The 19,282-nt window shown below is 36.2% G+C and overlaps 1 protein-coding gene and 2 long non-coding RNA genes across 4 annotated transcripts; all 3 read left to right on the top strand.

The window, feature by feature from the left end:
- Window positions 1-376: 376 nt before the first annotated feature.
- On the top strand, window positions 377-1,749 carry LOC126599999 (uncharacterized). The gene is made up of 2 exons (XR_007615332.1): window positions 377-861; window positions 1,127-1,749. It is a non-coding gene; the product is annotated as an uncharacterized LOC126599999 (long non-coding RNA).
- Window positions 1,750-4,384: 2,635 nt separating this feature from the next.
- On the top strand, window positions 4,385-8,289 carry LOC126598359 (beta-1,6-galactosyltransferase GALT31A-like). Its single transcript, XM_050264716.1, has 11 exons — window positions 4,385-4,713; window positions 5,819-5,924; window positions 6,001-6,062; window positions 6,192-6,403; window positions 6,529-6,592; window positions 6,686-6,758; window positions 6,995-7,115; window positions 7,221-7,308; window positions 7,381-7,506; window positions 7,621-7,730; window positions 8,000-8,289. The coding sequence occupies exons 1-11, from the start codon at window positions 4,610-4,612 to the stop codon at window positions 8,146-8,148; spliced, it is 1,215 nt and encodes a 404-aa protein (XP_050120673.1). The 5' UTR covers window positions 4,385-4,609; the 3' UTR covers window positions 8,149-8,289.
- A 5,698-nt stretch (window positions 8,290-13,987) lies between these two features.
- LOC126600435 (uncharacterized) lies at window positions 13,988-16,555 on the top strand. Of its 2 annotated transcripts, none has more exons than XR_007615444.1 (3): window positions 13,988-14,201; window positions 14,938-15,042; window positions 15,970-16,555. It is a non-coding gene; the product is annotated as an uncharacterized LOC126600435 (long non-coding RNA). The 2 variants fall into 2 exon arrangements; XR_007615443.1 differs by having other exon boundaries at window positions 14,929-15,042.
- The last annotated feature ends 2,727 nt before the right edge of the window (window positions 16,556-19,282 follow it).

The raw sequence follows: 19,282 nt of genomic DNA, 5'->3' as shown, positions 1-19,282 counted from the left end.
TATCGCGATATTAATACGATAATTAAGTGTAAACGTGTGAAAATATCGCTGTCTAAAAAAAACGATATTATCGACGATATTTCGCCTATAATATCGATTTTTCAGTCCTTGATGGTGATCTACTTCTCCACAGTACCACTTAAAGAACTCTTCTTTTCTTTGTTTTAACTAGGGGTGGGCAAACGGGCCTGGACCCGTGGTCCGGGGCAGTTTGGGGCGGGTTTTGGGCAGGTTCGGGGCGGGGCCTTATATTTAATACTTGAAACGGATCGGGGCGGGGCGGGTCTAAGTATATGGCGAGGCGGGGCGGGTCCAATTTCTGAGTATACACGGGCCCCCGGCCCGGACCATATACTCATTCATTGCTTTCCTTCTCTCTCTCTCACACACACACAGGTCTTAGACTGTCTGCAATTCCTCTCTCGATTTCTCCGATTCTCCTCAGTCCTCAATCGTTTTCGTCGAATCTTGACCGTCTTCGTTGATTCTTATGCTCGGAGACTTTCATCCCTCGAGATCTCTCTCTCCCAGATTGTGTTCGTTGATTCTTACACTCAAAAACTCTCATCCTCTCGATCTCTCTCCCCTAGATCATCTTCGTCACTCGGAGACTCTTCTCCTCGCGATCTCTCCCTCCTAGATCATCTTCGTCGCTCGGAGACTCTTCTCCTCGCGATTTCTCCCTCATAGATCATCTTCGTCGCTCGGAGACTTTCCTCCCTCTCGATCTCTCTCTCCCAGACTGACCGACTCTCGCTCTCCCAGATTGACCGAATTCTCAACACCTGAGATCCCTCCTCAGCTCCTCTCAACTCCGACCACCATGACGATCCATCTCAAAGCCAAATCTTCAAACAAAAGGTATTCAAATCTGACGATCCATCTTAAAATTTCCAGTGTTCGTAGCTAATTTCAATCATATGGTTCTTATTGAATTGTTTTTTTTATCTAGGTTGAAGGTTGCATTATCATGTATGTGTTTTTTGGGTTCTTGCTCATTTCGTAGCTGATTGGATCTATGGGTTGTTGTTATTATTTGCAAGAATTTGGGCTGAAACATGCATGTAGGGCACTGGGAACTTGAAATTTCTTGAAGCTTCATATATTTGTTTGCTACTTTTTGCAGGTCAAGAGAAGGCAGGAGAAGGACCCGTGGAACCGTAGGAACCGGACCGTTTTAAACGGGCCGGGTTAGGTCCGGTTCCAACTTTTATTTTTCTGTTACCCGGCTCGGCCCGCCCCGTTTTATTTTTCAACGGGTTCAGTCCGGTTCCTTCAATTTTGGGCCCGGCTCGGCCCGTGCCCACCCCTAGTTTTAACATCAATGATTTCATCATGCATTCACGTCGTCTTGTCTCTCCCCATGTCTGATTCGACACCCTGGCATCAAATGGACTATATTACCCTCGACTTTAGGTCACATTTACTATAACATCACCAACCGACCTTTTTCAGCTTTTATGTTTTGAATTCTACTACAGAAAAAGGTACAGTATATGGCCAACTTCGCATCTCTGTTTTTGCATGTGGACCAGACTGCCCTCTTCGGCTTCATTGATTGCTTATGTCTCTGCTCCAAAACTAAAGGTCTAGAAAGTTAGATTTATGCAGTTCCAAAATTAAAGTTAGATGTTGTTTAGTATTACGGTTTAATGATATTTTTCTTTATTTGTAAATAAGAGATTTTAGGTTTGATTATTGTCAAAGATGAATTTGAACCATATTATTACTAGCTTATTATGAGACTAATGCATCTCATTTCCCCTTAATGTAGATAATATCATTTGTTCAAAAAAAAAAAATATATATATATATATTAAAATCAGGTTTAGGCATTATTTCAGTTTACAAATCTGTATTTGTTTTATGTTGAGCTCCTTCAAAGTAAAGTTTTCTTTCTTTATTTAGATCAATGGAAATGTTATTGAAACCCCAACTTCGAATTTGGTTACACAAACATGATCTCTGTCCCTATGGGGCAAAACTAAAACAACCTCCCATACAAGGGGAAAAGACTTGGCTACTTACCAACTACTAAGTACCTCTAACGTGCGATAACTAACAATCGTCACGTAATTAGGTCATCGTCACTTGATAAGTGTTCTATTCATATAATGTGTTGGTGATATGTTAAAATCTCTTTACTATAACACACAAATAAAGGTTTCACATCAGACATTTAGATAAGCTTTTGTTTTTCTACATAGGGACTTGTACTCAGAATTGGGGGTGCTAAATAACTTGACAAATTGCTCAACATCAACAATACTAGAGTCAACATAAACAATATATAAATTTATGAGGTTTCAACTTTTTTTTATTAGTAGATATCAAGGTTTTAAAAGGTGGTAGACGTTAAAATTGAATGGCGAGCAGGAGCCAAGGGCTTAGGAGTCTAGACCTAAGCGAAGGCCTATGCAGTTTTTTTTTTAATTTTAATTAAACTTTTATATAACATATAAATAAATATTAATTAAAAAATACATATGGTGTGAAATAGAATGACATATAAATAATAAAATATTATAATATATTGAAAACATGAGGAATAAGCATATAATGACTGTTCGCCCACGTATCTAACAAGTCTTTTACAATTTATTAAAAAATAAAGTACAAAAAGGAAGTTATGTGTAAGTGAGAGTTGCGACCTAGATGGTCTAGGCGGGTGCCTACATGGGTCTAGGCAGACTAGACAGATGTCTAAGCAAGTGTGGACGCCCTTTCTTATTTTTAAATGCTAGAAATTAATCGTTACGGTAGCTAACCGCCTAACACCTAGGCAGAGACTTTTGGAACATTGGTAGATGCACACTACTTTTCCATTTTTCTTGAACATTTATGTTTATTTGGATTGTTTAGATATAACTGATAAATAAACAATATTGTGCAGAAAAATATATATACTCTTCTTTTAAACTAGGGGTGGGCATTTAGAACCGAAAACCGAAACCAAAACACAAACCAAATCGAACTGCACCGAACGGTTTGGTTTTGCGGTTTTGAAACGGTTTCGGTTTTGAAACCGAACCGCAACATAGAAAACGGTTTGGCTTCGGTTTTGGCTTTTGAAAACTGCACCAAAACCGAACCGCACCGCAAATATTAATAAACTTTTAATTAAATGTCCATATTAGATTTTATGTTTTAATTGGTTGTTTGTTAGAATCCATACACTTAGTATGGACTCAACCACACTAGAATATCATCATTCATCACTTTCTTTCGTTCATTAACTTGAAGGACCTTTGTTATTTAATTTATACCATCACACCACACACACACACATATATATACAAGGGTGGACTAATCTTGTTATCAAGAGTAGAACAATCATCTAATGAAGTCCACTCATTTGAAGCATGATATCACATATCCTACTATGAAAGTTTCGCTCACCTTTAATGAATTCAAAGTTATTCAACTTGTTTTATGTTATACCTTATACGGGGACACCCTTTTGTTGCACAAACATGTTTTAACATCACAACTGCATGCAACATGCTAATTGTTTACATAACAAATGTTTTTTTTCCTATTGCTACTGGGAAATACTTATTAATATGTTAAATTGTAAATTGTAAATTTTTTCTTAAAAATCAAACCGAAACCGTTTGAAACCGTACCGAACCGAACCAAACAGTTTGGTTTCATTTCGGTTTTGGCTTCAAAACCGCACCAAAGCGAACCGCAAAAAAATTCGGTTTTGGTTTTGGTTTCACTCAAAACCGCATCAAACCAAACTGTGCCCATCCCTATTTTAAACTAAACTGGAAATCTGTAAAAAAATGAGCATTTTGGAAAATATACAGAGAAAAATAAAAAATAAAAATAGAAAAACAGAGGGGCAAAAGGCGCAGAAAGTATGGCCGGTGCCATTTGCCAATGCATCCCATTGCTTAAGAATAAAGGGGCATTATTGGCAGTTAAAAACTTAAAGCTGCCATGGCTTTTGTCATTTTCAAAAACATTTTGAATAATATTATTTACCCATCATGACAGAACAACGGAATAGATGAGACATTATAATTACTGGGTGTATTTTTGCCTTCACCAGTCGCCAACTTTAATTAATTGTAATATTTACCCCTTAATTATTTGGAAGTTTTAACGAAAAACTCGCGATACTGTTTATTTTAACGAAAAATTATATTTTTACACTAAAAAGTCAATCCTGGTACTATTCACTTTACAATTTATTTTGTTCTTATCATTAAAACTCAAAGTTTTCAAGTGATTTTCATTAGTTTTCCTTAACTATTTTCATAAAATAAGTTTAAATTTTAAATTTGTGTATACTCACCAGATAGATTTCAAAATTTAAATTGATTTAACAAAAATAAAGCGATCGAAAGTATATAATATAGCGATCAGGGTGTTTGATAGGTTTAGGGAAGGCCCTTCCTTAACTCCATCAATTTCTTTCCTTTTCCTTTTCCTTTTCCTTTTCAAATATGTATGTCACTGTCTCATGACCTGATTTTGTTACTGTCTGTACGAAAAACTGTGCTCTTTCTCTAGGTTGCTGCTGCTCATATCTTCTTCCTAAAGCTTCCTCCCATAAACCAAAAGGGGGGTTCCTTAAAGCTGAGGACATTTTTGCAACCAGATGGGTGTCAGCAGACCTCACAAGGTCGGCAATGGAGTCCCCGCCAGATGGGTTTCTCTCTTCTGCATTGCCAGCTTCTTCCTCGGTGTTCTTGTTGTCAACAGGTTCTGTCTCTCTCTCTCTCTCTCTCTAAGATCTTGTGCTGAGGTGGTTCTCACAGCTTCTAGATTTGCTTCTCAGTCTAATGGGGATTGTAAATTTTCATTCTTTTAATGTTGTTTGCTGCAAATGAGCTTTCTTTTTTTCGACCATTTTGCTGCTTTTTGCAAATGATGCTCTGGTTTCTGGATTCAAGTTCTATTGGCACCATTGTTTGAAATTTAGGATGTTTGCTATCTATTTGGTAATTTTGAATTGTACTTAAGTTTCCAATTGGACTAATGGATGCTAAATCTTGGTCGTAATTTAAAGTTACATGAATTGGCGTAATGAATATATTGTGATCTATTGGCTTTTTAGTGTGGAAAGTAGTAGATTCAGTGATGTTTAGCGTTGGAATCTGAGAGGTTAACTCTGATTGGATATGGAGTTCTCCATGTTATTTGGGTGTTTATTTGGCCGGAAAGCAGATTTTTCAAGTTCCGTAGAACTTTGGGGAGCTGGTTGATCGATTTTAAGTTGGAGACCAGGCACTAGGAAAATGGTTTCGAGTTAACTCCTTTGGATGGTAAATAATGGCAGCCGGTTGACAAAGTTCAGTGGTGCTGAAAGAGATTTCTAGCCAGTGGAGTCCGTGAAAAGCTGGCAACTTGAAGACGAATGATGCACCCAATAGAATTACTCTTGGTTTGCTTAGCTTTGCTCTGTTGATTGGTAATTTATATACTACATTTTCAAATCTGCCAATAGATTTAATAGTCGATTTGGAGCCAAATCTCCTATATCTCTGATATTTCATAGAAATATAAGGCGACTGTTGATCATCACCACGAAAGTCCAACGCCCTCGAGACACTTGGCTGGTGAAGCCCAACTATGGTACCCAAATCACATGAATGTGATGAGAGGATATTGGATGACCTTAGAAAGCTAAGGATTTAACTTAACTATACTACCATACAGTAAAGTATGAGAGTTGAACTGTAAATTGCAAGGAAACAAAATTGTTTTAATCTATCCAACTCATGTGACATGAGATTATGTTGTCTGGTTCATAGTGTTCTTTTCTAAGTACACATGCATCGGTCAGTTGCTGATGTTTATCTTGCAGGTTTTGGGGTGTTCCCGATCCAGAGAAAATTGATGAGGAGGCTGCACCACTGGAGAAAGATCAATCACGAAGAGTTCTGCATCCCATAGTTAATTGTGAGAAGAAGGCAAGTTACAAGATTCAAATATTTATTAGCTCCATTTCTGTGGTAACTCGTTAATAATTTATCCGTTCTGCTGCAGGAGGCAGCTAACGGCGTAGGAGACATCCTTTCTCAAGTCTCGCAAACACATGATGTGATCATGTAACTTCCCTTATCCTTTTATTATTTGTTGAAGAAATCTCATAAGAGCTCACAATCATTTTTCGTATTTCAAATATATACTCATTAATATTGGTATGTTATTGAAATTTATGTTGCATATTTTTCCAGGGCATTGGACAAGACAATTTCCACATTGGAGGTCCAGCTGGCAACAGCTAGATCTTCCAAATATGGAAATGATGAAGGATCTCCTATGGTGATAAAACCAGGAGGTGAGCCATTGAAAGAGCGCCAGAAGGTTTTCTTTGTGATGGGAATCATGACTGCCTTTAGCAGCCGAAAACGAAGGGAGTCAATCAGGGAAACATGGATGCCACAAGGTTGAAATCCAAATTTACAATATTCATTTCTCTCACTAAAAGATTAGTTGCCAGCATTGCTGTTATAAGAAATACGCATATACATATGCACACACACATAACTTATTAGTTTATCACTTTTCCAGGGGATGAGTTAAAGAAGTTAGAGGAAGAAAAGGGAATTATAATGCGGTTTGTTATTGGACACAGGTAGACTTTATATTGCAAGTGACTAGCTTAATAAACTGCTTGCTTCAGAAAGAAAATTTTAACAAAACTTACTGGTTCCTTTTTTGCCATCAGTGCAACTACAGGAGGCGTTTTGGATCGTGCCATTGAGGCGGAAGAGGAAAAACATAAGGATTTTTTCCGACTGGTAAGTAACTCAGTGCCTAGGACCAAATTACCTGTTATCTCCAGTTAGTTGTTTGGAGACTCGTGCAATGCTTGATGCATATATATTGTCTTGGGACCAATCAGGGGAACAAAATTCTGAAACTCTTTTTGTCGGCTTTTGTTAGTTAGTTGTTTTAAGATCTAGATTGTCCCTTGGTTCAAACTTCATATCACTTCGGTGGACCTGATGTATTGTTTACCATTGTATGTATGCAGAATCACATAGAAGGATATCGCGAGTTGTCGTCAAAAACCCAAATATATTTTACGGCGGCTGTCTCTAAGTGGGATGCTGACTTTTATATCAAGGTTGATGATGATGTGCACATAAATCTTGGTTAGTGTGTACATATTTTAATTCAGCTGTTTCTGCTATGGAAATAAGGGAACGAAACAATTGTTAGAGAATCTGCGACACTAAATTAATTTCAATATTTGACAGGAATGGTTGGTTCTACTTTGGCCCGTCATAGATCAAAACCTCGTACATATATCGGTTGCATGAAGTCTGGACCTGTCCTGGCGAATAAGTAAGCAGCCAAATGTTGTGCATCTCTCTTGTTTAATTTATGTTCGTCATTCATCTGTACCTATTTTGATAGGGGGGTCAAGTACCATGAACCGGAATATTGGAAATTCGGAGAGGAGGGAAATAAGTATTTTCGCCACGCAACAGGTCAAATATACGCAATTTCCAAAGATTTAGCAACTTACATTTCAGTGCATCAGTAAGTGCTCTTATGCAGTCTCATTTTGCTCTGGTTTTTTTCTTAAACGCACAAAAAATATTCTACATTTTTTTCTTCCCATATAACTTTGAAAAGTTCTGTTTTCCACTTTAGCCACATACTTCACAAATATGCAAATGAGGATGTCTCTTTGGGTTCTTGGTTTATTGGTCTTGATGTTGAGCACATTGACGAGCGAAGCCTTTGCTGTGGAACTCCTCCTGGTAAGTTCTTGGCAATGTGATTTATCTCCACTTCAAGACATTAACCAGTTCGTTTATTTATCCATATGCCATCAAGATTGATGCTTTTTGCATTTCTACATAATTAGTTGATTGTTCCATTGAGAAGAAATCTCATCTGATTGGTTGTTAAAAGCTCTCATTAAAATAAGTACTTTTCCGGAAAGCCACACAAAAATATCACATTATGATTAGTTCATTTTGGATATTATTAAGCAACTGTATATAACTCGGAACTATCTTAACTTTAGAGTGTGAGTGGAAAGCTCAAGCAGGAAATCCTTGTGCTGCATCGTTCGACTGGAGCTGCAGCGGCATATGCAAATCGGTGGAGAGAATGGAGGAGGTGCATGAGCGATGTGGGGAAGGTGATGAAGCTATTTGGCACACTAGTTTCTGAAACTTGGCACGTTTGATTGTGATGTAAATGTGTATGAGTTAACAGAAAGTTGGTTAAACAAAAACCTGCTGCCCCATTTTTGCTATTATTTATGCCCCTGGGACAGTTGGTATATGATTAATTTAATCATTGCACAGAGAATCTTGAGTCGGAAAATATGGAGAAAATTCTTTCTTTCCAACTTTGAACTGTTTGATGCCCTTTGGATGGAAACTAGTTCGCAAGTTGGGTTTATTTTTTTCTTTCCATTTTTATGAGTTGGGAGGACTTACATGGAACATGTTTAGTGTCATGTCGCGTCTTGGATAATTATTTATTGACATGTGTAAGTATATTATCAAATTGAGATCCCAAAATGACAGTGTATATGTTTTTTGTAAGTTGCTCTCCTTGATCGGAGAATTAAGAATACAAGGAAAACTCAAATCTGCTTCATCCTACCAAATCTAGATTTGAGATTGCTTTTAATTAAGGAGCTCAAATTGTGGGCCTAAAGGTTAGAGGGAAGAGAATGTCAAAGGAGTGAGTTTGGATCAAAAGATCTCTAATGGAGACTTATACACTGTACAATCTATACTCATATACTGTGCAGTGAAATTCACACTTGTTATTGTATTAGTAGATCAAGACATTATTTGACCGTGAACTTGTTTTATGTATATCTTTCTTTACTTTTAGACCCAGATACAAGAATACGAATATAAAATAAATTTTTGGATTCGAGATGCACTGACAAGGGCAAATCTGTATTGTAATGAAGACACCATCTTAGTGGCACAGCCACTCCACAGCCTTTCTTTAGTATCTACTTCGTTCCCGATTTATTGCACTTTTAAGGACCTCCTATCACAATAAAACTTTTTATCTTCATATTTTGAACCGGCAGCATGCACTCATTAAATAAATGCGACATTAGAGTTGTCTTGGTGATAGAATTTCTGGCCAAGAAGCCTAAAACAGTTATTGGATGTGCAGCAGGTACACTTAGGGTTTGTAAGTAGTAACTTTTCCATTTGCAGAGATGAGATGACATTCACACCCTACACCTGTTAAGCACTAATAAGATTTTTCATTCTTCTGTGTGTTCAGTTCTTCGGGCAATGTGTTATCTTATCACAGGTAAACCTAACATTACGTGGTTGGAAAATCGATTTGGAATAAGATCACCAACATATGGAAATGAATCATCTCCGAATCTCTTCTATCTAATTCTCCCCATCAAACACTTCAGGTCTTTGAAATTTGATCAAACGGTTAAAATTATTATAACTTTTAAAGTGAACCTCTGTTTTTAGCTATTGGATCAAATTTCAAGGGTTCGGATTGTTTGATGAAAAGAATTAGGTGGAATGGATCCGGAGAGGATCCCTTTCCCCAACATATTACCAAGTGTACATGCATGTTGAGAATAATTCTCACATTAGAAAAAAAAAAGGACTTTTGATGTGCTTATAAGATATTGGATTACATCTCATATTGTCAATTAGTTTTATGGTCGAACCTCAATTTTCTTTATAGTACCAAAGCATGTCTCATGTATCGAACCCAACACGTGTTGCAAATCACCCGATTGTGTTTTTCGTATGTTAGGCTTTAAAATTCGTCACACATGAAGGGGCATGTTGAGAGTAAAGCCTACATTAAGAAAGGAGGGACTAATTGTCAATTGATTTTATGGTGAAACTCAACTTTCTTTCGTACATATGGGTACGTCGGGTGATGGTATTTGAACACACAAAACTAATATGCTCTCCAATGTATATGAGTTATACATGTTCACTTTGAATATTTTTCATTACATCGATATTCTAAACTAATTTATACTAAAGAAAAGAGAGAAGGTTTGTACCCAAAATGCACTCAGTTGAAGAAAAAAAAAAAATCATAACCATCAAGACAATTGATCGATTACATATCAGTTACCTATTTAATTTGCAGTTGTTCAAATTTGTAATTAACTGCATGAGGAATTCTCTGTGGTCGGTGGTACAGCCGAAATGCAATTTTTGACAGGTGAAGTGGGCACATCTGATGGGATTTTCCAAAATCATATGAAGTCTACACTGATGTAGAAAGTACACCGTCTATGCCCAGTGAGCTTCCTTCTCAAGGATGTCAATTCTTGAAGTACAAAGTGGCCTAATTTTGGGTTCAACATCATACACTAACAGTTTTGGCCGGTGTAACGGGGTCAATGGAAATTTTATTTGTGCGGCTACACTCACATGAGATAGGTTCGGGATTTGTATGTCTTGGCTTTTGTCTTGTAACCCGTTGTTTTTTTCTTTAAATAAAATTTTGGAGACGCTCGTTTTATAAGAAAGTTAGCTCTTTTTAATTGCTATGAGCGGGAAGGAAGTAGCTTACTTTTATAGTTGATGACTAAATTTCGGGTCTTAGTTCTTTCTGACCGCTCTGTGCGTGTTATAAAGTAAGGCTACTTTTGTAGTTCAATGACCAAATTTTAAGAGTAGTTTGACTCGCATAATCTTTCATCATCCTCAGTAAAAAAAATGAAAAAGAAAAAAAAAGACATATATGCAGAAAAGTTGATCTCATGTGAGTGTGTTGCCGTATACAAATAACCCGATAGAATATATTCTTCTAGTAATAGATGTTGAGTGAGTTATGGATATAATCATATATGTTCAAGGTACAAAACTCCTCTTTTTGTCCCATGAATTTGAGAAATTTGTAAGTGTCCATTAATTGCATTATTCTTTTGCGTTATAGTCATTTAAAAACTCTATGGTATTCTAAAGTATATGATATTTTTTGAACTTTTTAACCGTTACATTTTAATTTTTGTATTTTTAAAATAGTGATCTAAGGGTACAAAAATTAGTATCCTATACTTCAAAGCATTGTAAAAAATCCCGTTAGTCAAACTAGGGCTGGGCAAACGGGCCCTGGGCCCGCGGGTAGGGGCGGGTACTAGCGGTTCGGGGCGGGTCCATATTATGTTATATACAAAACGGGGCGGGGCGGGGCGGGGAGGGTCCAAGTAAACGGCGGGGCGGGGCGGTTCCAATTTTCTAAAGACACGGGCCCCCGGCCCGGACCGTATCCAATGAACTGAATCTCCTCTCAGTTCATTTTCTCGAAGACTCCCGAACTCAGATTGAATCTCCTCTCTCTGTCATCCCTCTTGTGTCTCGATCTCTTCCCTTAAGATTTCTCTCTTCCAGAGTTCAGAACAACTATCATCCCTCTTGATTCTCGGTCTCTCTCTATTGAACTCGAAGGGACGAATGACAAACTCAAGTCTCTCTCTCTATCGAACTCGAGGGGACGAACGACGAAAGACGGCGGGCTCAATCAGATCGGAGAAGACGAACGTTGTGAGGCTTCAAATCGGAGAAGACGGTGGGCTCAAGCAGATCAGAGAAGGCGAAGATGAACAACTGGGCTGATTCTGTGGCGCTCAAACATATCAGAGAAGGCGAAGGTGAACAGATCGGAGATGACCACCTAATATGGTTCGACTCGCCTGATTCTATGGCGCTATTAACTCGATTGATTTCGTCGAGCTTCCTCTCTCCGCCATTGACGACTTACCTGAATTCGTCGAGCCCACCTCCGAGCTACCAATCAACAAAGCCCCCTACCTCAAAATATCCTACGACTTGCTTAAGCATGCAGTCACTCATTTTGTCCAACACTCGGGCGTCAAATGGGTCGTCCACGACTTGTTCTCAACCATCGATTCCTTTCTGTGCTGAGGAAGACGACCTCAACGAGGTCGTTCTTCACCTTCTGAGTTGGCAAAAAAAAAATTAATTGGCTGTAGTTGTTAATCTGAGGACGGACGCTTGCAGGATTTTCTCGCAGCGACTAAGGAAAGAGCTTGATTACATCTTCAGCGGCGCCCTCTTCCTGTCCTGATTTGATTTTGAACTCGAATTCGATTGGGAATCTGAGTTCTGGAAATTAGAAGGAAAAAAAAAAAAAAAAACAGGGTACCCGTTGGACCCGTAGGAACCGGCCCGTTTTATACGGGCCGGATTAGGTCCGGTTCTTAATTTTAAAATGATAAAATCCGCCCCGGCCAGGCCCGTTGTATTTTCAAGCGGGTCCGGTCCGGTCCCTCCAATTTTGGGCCCGGCCCGGCCCGTGCCCACCCCTAAGTCAAACCGCTTTGTGTTGTTAGTGATAGTTACAGGTGGTAAAGGGGATCATTACTTTTCATAGCCCACGCCGGTCGCCCCTATTATATTAAAATTTTATTAACAAAAATTTAACCAAAATTTTATTAGAAAAAAAATTAACCAATAAGCTAAACGACATAATGTATTGTTGTAACGCGTGTATAATATTAGTTCCCATAAATAATATATCCTAAGGTTCATAAAATATCAATATTGTCATATATTAATATTATAACATGCAGATTATTAACTATACATAAAAGTTGTACATAACTTAAGATTAGAACTATAAAAAACATTGTAACTATATAGGATTTGGATGTATATACAGTAAATATAGCTATAATGTTGGGGACCAAATTAATTTTATTACTATGTAGACGTTATTATTTAATAGAGAAGTAGTTAATTCTATTAACACCCCCACAATCTTATGAATATACCCCATAATTTTATTTTTTCAGTTAAATTTCTGTTTTTACCCTGACGAATTAAGTTCTGAAATCCAAAATAAACCCCATCCACCCCCTTATGCCAGCTGCCAACCACCACAGTGTCTGGGCAAACAATCCCAGCCACTCACCATGTTCTCTCTCCATATATATATATATATCCAATCACCAGCCACTCGCCTGTAGGTAATAGGGAATTGGGAGATGGGGTGTGTGAATCAAGAGTGTTGGGCAATTCTCGGTTTGTTAGAGAGTCGATCTTAGTTGCCAATTTCCGCGACGTGGAGGGTTTTTGGCTGTGTCGATATCAATGACAGATACCTCTTATATGGGTGGCCCGTGGCTGTCGAGCTAGCTTTTTTGCCATCATTTGTTTATGGGGATGTGGTGGCTTCAAAAAAAAATAGAGGACAAGGCTAGAATTGTTTAGGCACATTTTAGATGTGGGTATTCATAAAGATGTGAGGTGTTAATAAAAACAACCCAAAAAATATTCTTTTTTGTATCCTTAATATATACAAAGAACCACATTAGTAGTAGATCATGCCAATTTCTAAAATGTGACACTTAATCTCTAGAAACACCAAAAGTTTTAAGCCAAGAAGTTGTAAACATACTTGAAAAGCTATAAACATTTTGGCTTCAACAAGAAGATATCCATGTTGAAGTGGTATTGTGTACCCACAAGCTCAAAGATGTGGCATAAACCCTAAAAAATAATGTACTGTTTTCAAACAACCTTAGCTAGATATTTTCATTCATCTTAAACTTTTATTTGGCATTGCATGTTTTTGGACTTATTGATAATTATTACTATGTGTAGGCAAGTTTCCTTAAGATGGACCAAAAAATTTATAACTTATTACAATGTGGAGTTTATTCCTACATAGCTGACCCAAGTTGGGACCAAAATCTTTTATGACGAAAGTAGTGGTGGATGCCTTAAGGGACCACCCGGAAGCCCGGATAAGTGGTTGTGACACCAAAGTTTTGGGTGCGTGGTGGAGGAGAAGAGTGCAACATTGGATTGGCGGGTGCAGGTTCTACAAATGATTAGCGAAAGAAAAGGTGACTATTCAATTTTTAAAATGACTTGGGCAAAACAATATCGTTTTAAGTCAATTCATTTAAAACAAAATAATTAAAAACAAATTTTCTTATTAAGCCGACACTTTTTAGTAAAAAAAAATAGAGTATACCTCTTCCTCTTACCCGGGATTTTCATCCAATTCCATTTTGCATTCACTTTCTCCAATTGGGTAATTCCCAATTCCAATTCCCTTTTTCCTCTAACCCCACCCAACCGATCTCAGGCCACCGCCATCTGCTCCAATTGGGTAATTCCCAATTCCAATTCCTTTTTTCGTCTAAACCCATCCGGGCCACCACCAGCTGCTCCACACCTCCACCTGTCTCCATGACCACCATTTAATCTCGTAATTTCTGAATTTAAGTAAGTTTTCTATTTTAGTCTAAATTAAGAGGTTAAAATTGATGTGTATTGAATGGAAAATTTAAATTCATAATAGATTATAGTTCTTGTTGATTTGTTATGATTTTTTGATATTGTTTGGATCATGTGTTGGTTAGTTCATATATATATTTTTCGCTTCATCAATTGATATGGTTTTTTGTTTTGATTAATTGATATGTTTAGAAATTAGAAGTATGGAATGATATTACAAGCGAAAATCATCATCAATTAGTTTGGATAGTCCTATTTCAAATAGTTCAACTCCAAGTTTGGATAGTTCCGATCTTATTCTGAATAGTACAACTCCAATTTTGGATAGTTCATCATCGATCTATTTTTTCTTGTTTTGACAATGAAACAATCATGATATGTTTTCAGATTATGAAATCTCGTCGTCGCCATATTTAGTCTTTGTAGTTTGTAATGTTGTTTGTACAAAAATTAAGAATGAAAAGTTAGTAGTTTATTGTTTAATTTTCAATGTTATTTTCGTCTTCATATTTTTTTTAGACTTTTTGGAACCACCCTACAGTAGAATTCTGTATCTACAAGGAGGCTACTATAAAATATGAGCGTTTTCTGTATTATTAATCTTGCGGTTCGTCCAATATGAATATAATTGTAATAATTGATTAGAAAACGGTTGCATGTGTAAAGCCTGATAAAGTTAAGACTTGTCTATTTTTCAAACATAAACATCATCTAGTTCATGCAGCCATATGCATACGGTCGGAGGTCAAAAAGGTGAAGCACTACAGCTTGGAGTGTGACTGCGAACTCGTTTACCATATAAAATAATTTACACGACGAAAGCATGCAGGTATTTCAACCATTATATGGTCGGTTTCACAGCCATATTGTATTTCTGTCATCAACTGGTTTCTTTCAAGCAGTTACCCAATGTTGTGGTGCTCGTTCTTCTCACTCATGACTAGTTTGGAATTGTTGTGTTTTGAAAAAAAAACACTATATTTATTGTGCTGTGAAAATAAGCAGCTGTGAAATGAAGCAGCATAATGTTTAGTAAACATTTTTATAAAAGCGCTTTTGAAAAAAAAAAAAAAAGCAATGCTATAATGTTTGGTAAATTTTGATGTAAAACAACTGTGACTGTGTAAAATGACCAAAAAAGCATAATACTAAATATGCTATTAATTTAAGGGATGTGATATTCATACACCCATTTTTACTTCTCTCACACCTTTTTAATTTTCGGCCGTCAGATCGGATGAATTGAAGAAGATTAAAGGACAAAAATTAACAAGAAGTGTGAGAGAAGTAAAAAGGGGTGTGTGGATAGCACACCCCTAATTTAATTGTTTGATCAATAAAGGCCAATTATTTAATATACTTTGTTCTTTTGGTTTTCGACCCAACCTTAATTCATAACAGGATGTTTGGAATTTCACAAGTCATCATTTAATCATGTATGTTCCCGCAGCAATTTGTATGAAGATTTGTAAAAAGGAAATCGAAAGGAAAGTGAATTGCAGTAGATAAGTAAACAAGGTGCAATACTTTAGGAGAAAGACACATCATTGCGATTTGTATTAGTATGTGCAATCATCATTTCTTGTCAGAAAACTATACATACATAATTTTATTTGTATCAAATGTTTCTCCAATCATCATTTCTTCTTATCAGAAAACTATACATACATAATCATATTTGTATCAAATGTTTCTTTGCATCGTATCTTACATGAACAACATTTTGACACAAATAATTGTATCTGCTCAACACTAGTTCAACACCAAATTGTGTATCTGCTGGACTGCTAGGGTGCAAACATTTCCAATAGCACGATGCTTGCCCATGACTCCATATATACCAATCTCCGAGTGGGACTTCAAACTTCGTATTTAGGGCTGACGGAGAAGAGGAGCGAAATTACTCCTCCTTTTTATTTCAAAGTTTGGCAATGAGACTCACAAACGATTGCTTCGAAGAGAAGGCTGAAGGAGGAGAAGGAGAAAACACATAGTTGTTCATGAATCACGACCTGGAGGCGCTCTGTGCTCTCCACGATGGATGCTCTCTGTCCAACTAATTTCAGATTTAAACAACACTGTTCACCCACCTCTCAATGAAGAAAAACCGATTTTTTTTATGCTTATTTTTTGCTACTTCGGGTTTTTAGTTTTTTTTTACTTAAAACTTAAAAAAATAGCTGCTTACAAGATGTTTTCAAAACAAAAAAAATTCCCAAACTTTTCTTTTATCGATGCTTTTTAAAAAAGTTAAGATGTACCAAATTGGTACTCAATGTCTCGGTTAGACACATCGCTAGGCGGTCGGTGGTGCAAAACCTACGAGTCGCTTGCACAGTTGCTTGCGTGCATGTATAGTATGCTCATTTAACGTGTTTGTTGATTAATATTGACCAAAGACCTAGCTAGCTGCAGACTGTTCACATTCTTAATTATTGTAATTTTGTGATTTTTATAATTTGACTAGAGTAAGGTTTGATTTTGCACTGATGAATTCCAATTAATTGGCAAATAAACCAGTAAATTAACACGATCAAGTAGTTGCATGTCCATGCAAAAGGGTCAATGAGTCATTGAGTTTGGCCAATTCAGAGGCATTACGGGGAATAAATGTTGGGCAGACCAAGCAATATATATATTTTTTATTTTGAAAGAAAAGGGGCAAGGCAAGCCATGGTTATTCACTTATTCCGGACCCGAATAAACTATGTTGAAACCCTCCATTGAATTTGACCATATATATATATATATATATATATATTTGAAATGCAGTTGATGGCAAACCACGGTTATCCACTCATTTCGGACCCGAAGCTATGTTGAAACCCTCTATTGAATTTGACCAAATATTATGGTATATGAATTTGACCATCTTAACCTTCATTTCACTTCACGTAGCCCTAGTACTTTTATGACCTTGGAGGCTTTGGAGAAATTTCTCAACCATTTTTCCATTGAAGCTTATACAGTATGGATACATTATTATTGTCGTGTTTTCTGTCAATAATACAACAGGAAGTGAAAAAAAAAAACTGTCATTGTATCATTGATATGTGTTATTATACCATTAATATGAGATATTAATGTCATGTTTTAATTGTGTTATACAAGTCTCATTTCAGCGTCGGACCATCTTAATTAAAATGTCAGGTCAATTCTCAATTGCTAGTCTTAAGTGGTGGGAACATCAAGCCGCGTACTCCATTTGATAAATGAAAGAATGCACGCACGACCAGTCAAATGCTGGAATGCTGCTTCATTTGACATCCAACGGTGTTGAACCATCCTATATTCCACTAGCATATGGCGGCTGATACAGTAACCTCTCTTGTATGTTTCATTTTTTTATTTTTGTTTAATTTTGAGTAACAATCTTATTATATGTTTAATTTTCTTCTCATTAAATGAATAATAAACTAGCCTCATTCTATCTACCACAACAAATGATTAGTGTTCCCAACTAAACCCCAAACAATGAAAATTAGTGTTTCTAATCTAATTAAAAAAATTGTTTTATATCCCTTGTCACCTTGTCGGTGGCATTTTCCCCTAAATAATTAGGGTACCGTATTACTTCTCCGAGAAGTAGAAGTAATTGGAGTATTACTTCTCTGAGAAGTGAGAAAACTTCTACTGTTTATGTTTAATCTGAATTTCATGACTAATAAAAAATACTTAATCGCTCTTTAATATTACGGTATAATAATATTCTTTACTTGTAAGTGAGAGATCTTAGGTTCAATTCTCGCTAAAGGTGAATTTGAACCACATTATTACTAGGTCATTGTGAAACTAAGCCGACCTCTTCCTCTTAATATAGATAATATCATTTATTAAAAAAAACAATTAATCATGAACTCAAAATAAAGTCACATAACAATAAAAATAAAAATAACCATGATATTATTTTAAAAAGGAGTTGTTATTAACACTTTAAAAAAAGCATAATACCTCAAATACTATTTTTTTAAGTTAATAGCTCATCATTTTTGTTTTATTAATGATAAATTTTGTTATTTAAGGATATTTTACATGGGGTGTAAAACTAAATTTTTATTAAACTCATTATCTACGACTAGAACTTCTCACTTACTAGTGAAAAGAATACCACTGTAAGAGCTAGTAAGAGTTTCAATAAACATTAACTTAAGCAAACCAGCAACCGATACAATCATCATCTAGAAAAGCATTTTGAATGAAATCAGAACTTCTACCAAAGATTATTACGCAATAGAATCGAAGATGGAATCTATTAATCAAATATTCAGACAATAACTATAATTTCTTAGATAAGGGCCTAAACTAACTAGAGTAGATTTTTTTTTCCTTAAAAAACGGAAACAATTAGTGGCAAATTACAGTTATCCACCAATTTTCAACTTAAACATTTAAAATATAATAGATATAACTTAAGTTGATTAGAGCATCATGCACTTCACTTTGAATTTTTATTTTATACATAATTAAGTGAGTTAGAGCATTACGCAATCACCTACTTTGCACTCAAGTACGAGTTTTCATTTTCATTATTCATATGAGTTAGTGAATTTGATCCCCCCCAAAAAAATGAGCTAGTGAAAAACTTTTAGGCTTTTTAGCCAAAATGATCTTTGAAATTGACATAACTCTTCACTTTGGTTTATGAGATTTGAGATCAATAGAAGTAGCTTTTGAGTTTGCTCACTATCAATCATTTTAGTTGTTCGGTGGAAAAATCTGTTAAATAAAGACCAAAATGACAAAAATATCCTCAAGTTAATAAACAATGAACCAAAATAATTCAACAAAATTTGAAGGTATTTTTGTCGTTTTATCTTGTTTTACAAAATGATCAAAATAATTGATAATAGACAAACTTAATGATCTCTTCTATTGATTTCAAATCTCAAAGACTTTTCCACGAATGAAAAAAAGAATAAAACCAATCAAATCAAACATATGTTTTATATTGGCCAACATTTTACATAGTAAAAGAGAGAAAAAGGAAATCTATAAAAGTCCAAGTCAGAGAACGTGAAAAAGGGGAAACGCGGCCACCATAGAAAGAGCCAAACCATTACCATGGTATA

The sequence above is a fragment of the Malus sylvestris genome, chromosome 14 (genome assembly GCF_916048215.2).
Source record: "Malus sylvestris chromosome 14, drMalSylv7.2, whole genome shotgun sequence".
NCBI classification, from domain to species: domain Eukaryota; kingdom Viridiplantae; phylum Streptophyta; class Magnoliopsida; order Rosales; family Rosaceae; genus Malus; species Malus sylvestris.
This window is presented reverse-complemented; position numbering and strand designations above follow the sequence as displayed.

Excerpts from the sequence above, each read along its gene's own strand:
- LOC126598359 (XM_050264716.1), top strand. The coding sequence starts at position 4,610 with ATGGGTGTCAGCAGACCTCACAAGGTCGGCAATGGAGTCCCCGCCAGA. Across the intron at positions 6,593-6,685 it reads CGGTTTGTTATTGGACACAG|TGCAACTACAGGAGGCGTTT; the intron begins GTAGACTTTATA and ends TTTTGCCATCAG. Across the intron at positions 7,507-7,620 it reads ACTTACATTTCAGTGCATCA|CCACATACTTCACAAATATG; the intron begins GTAAGTGCTCTT and ends TTTCCACTTTAG.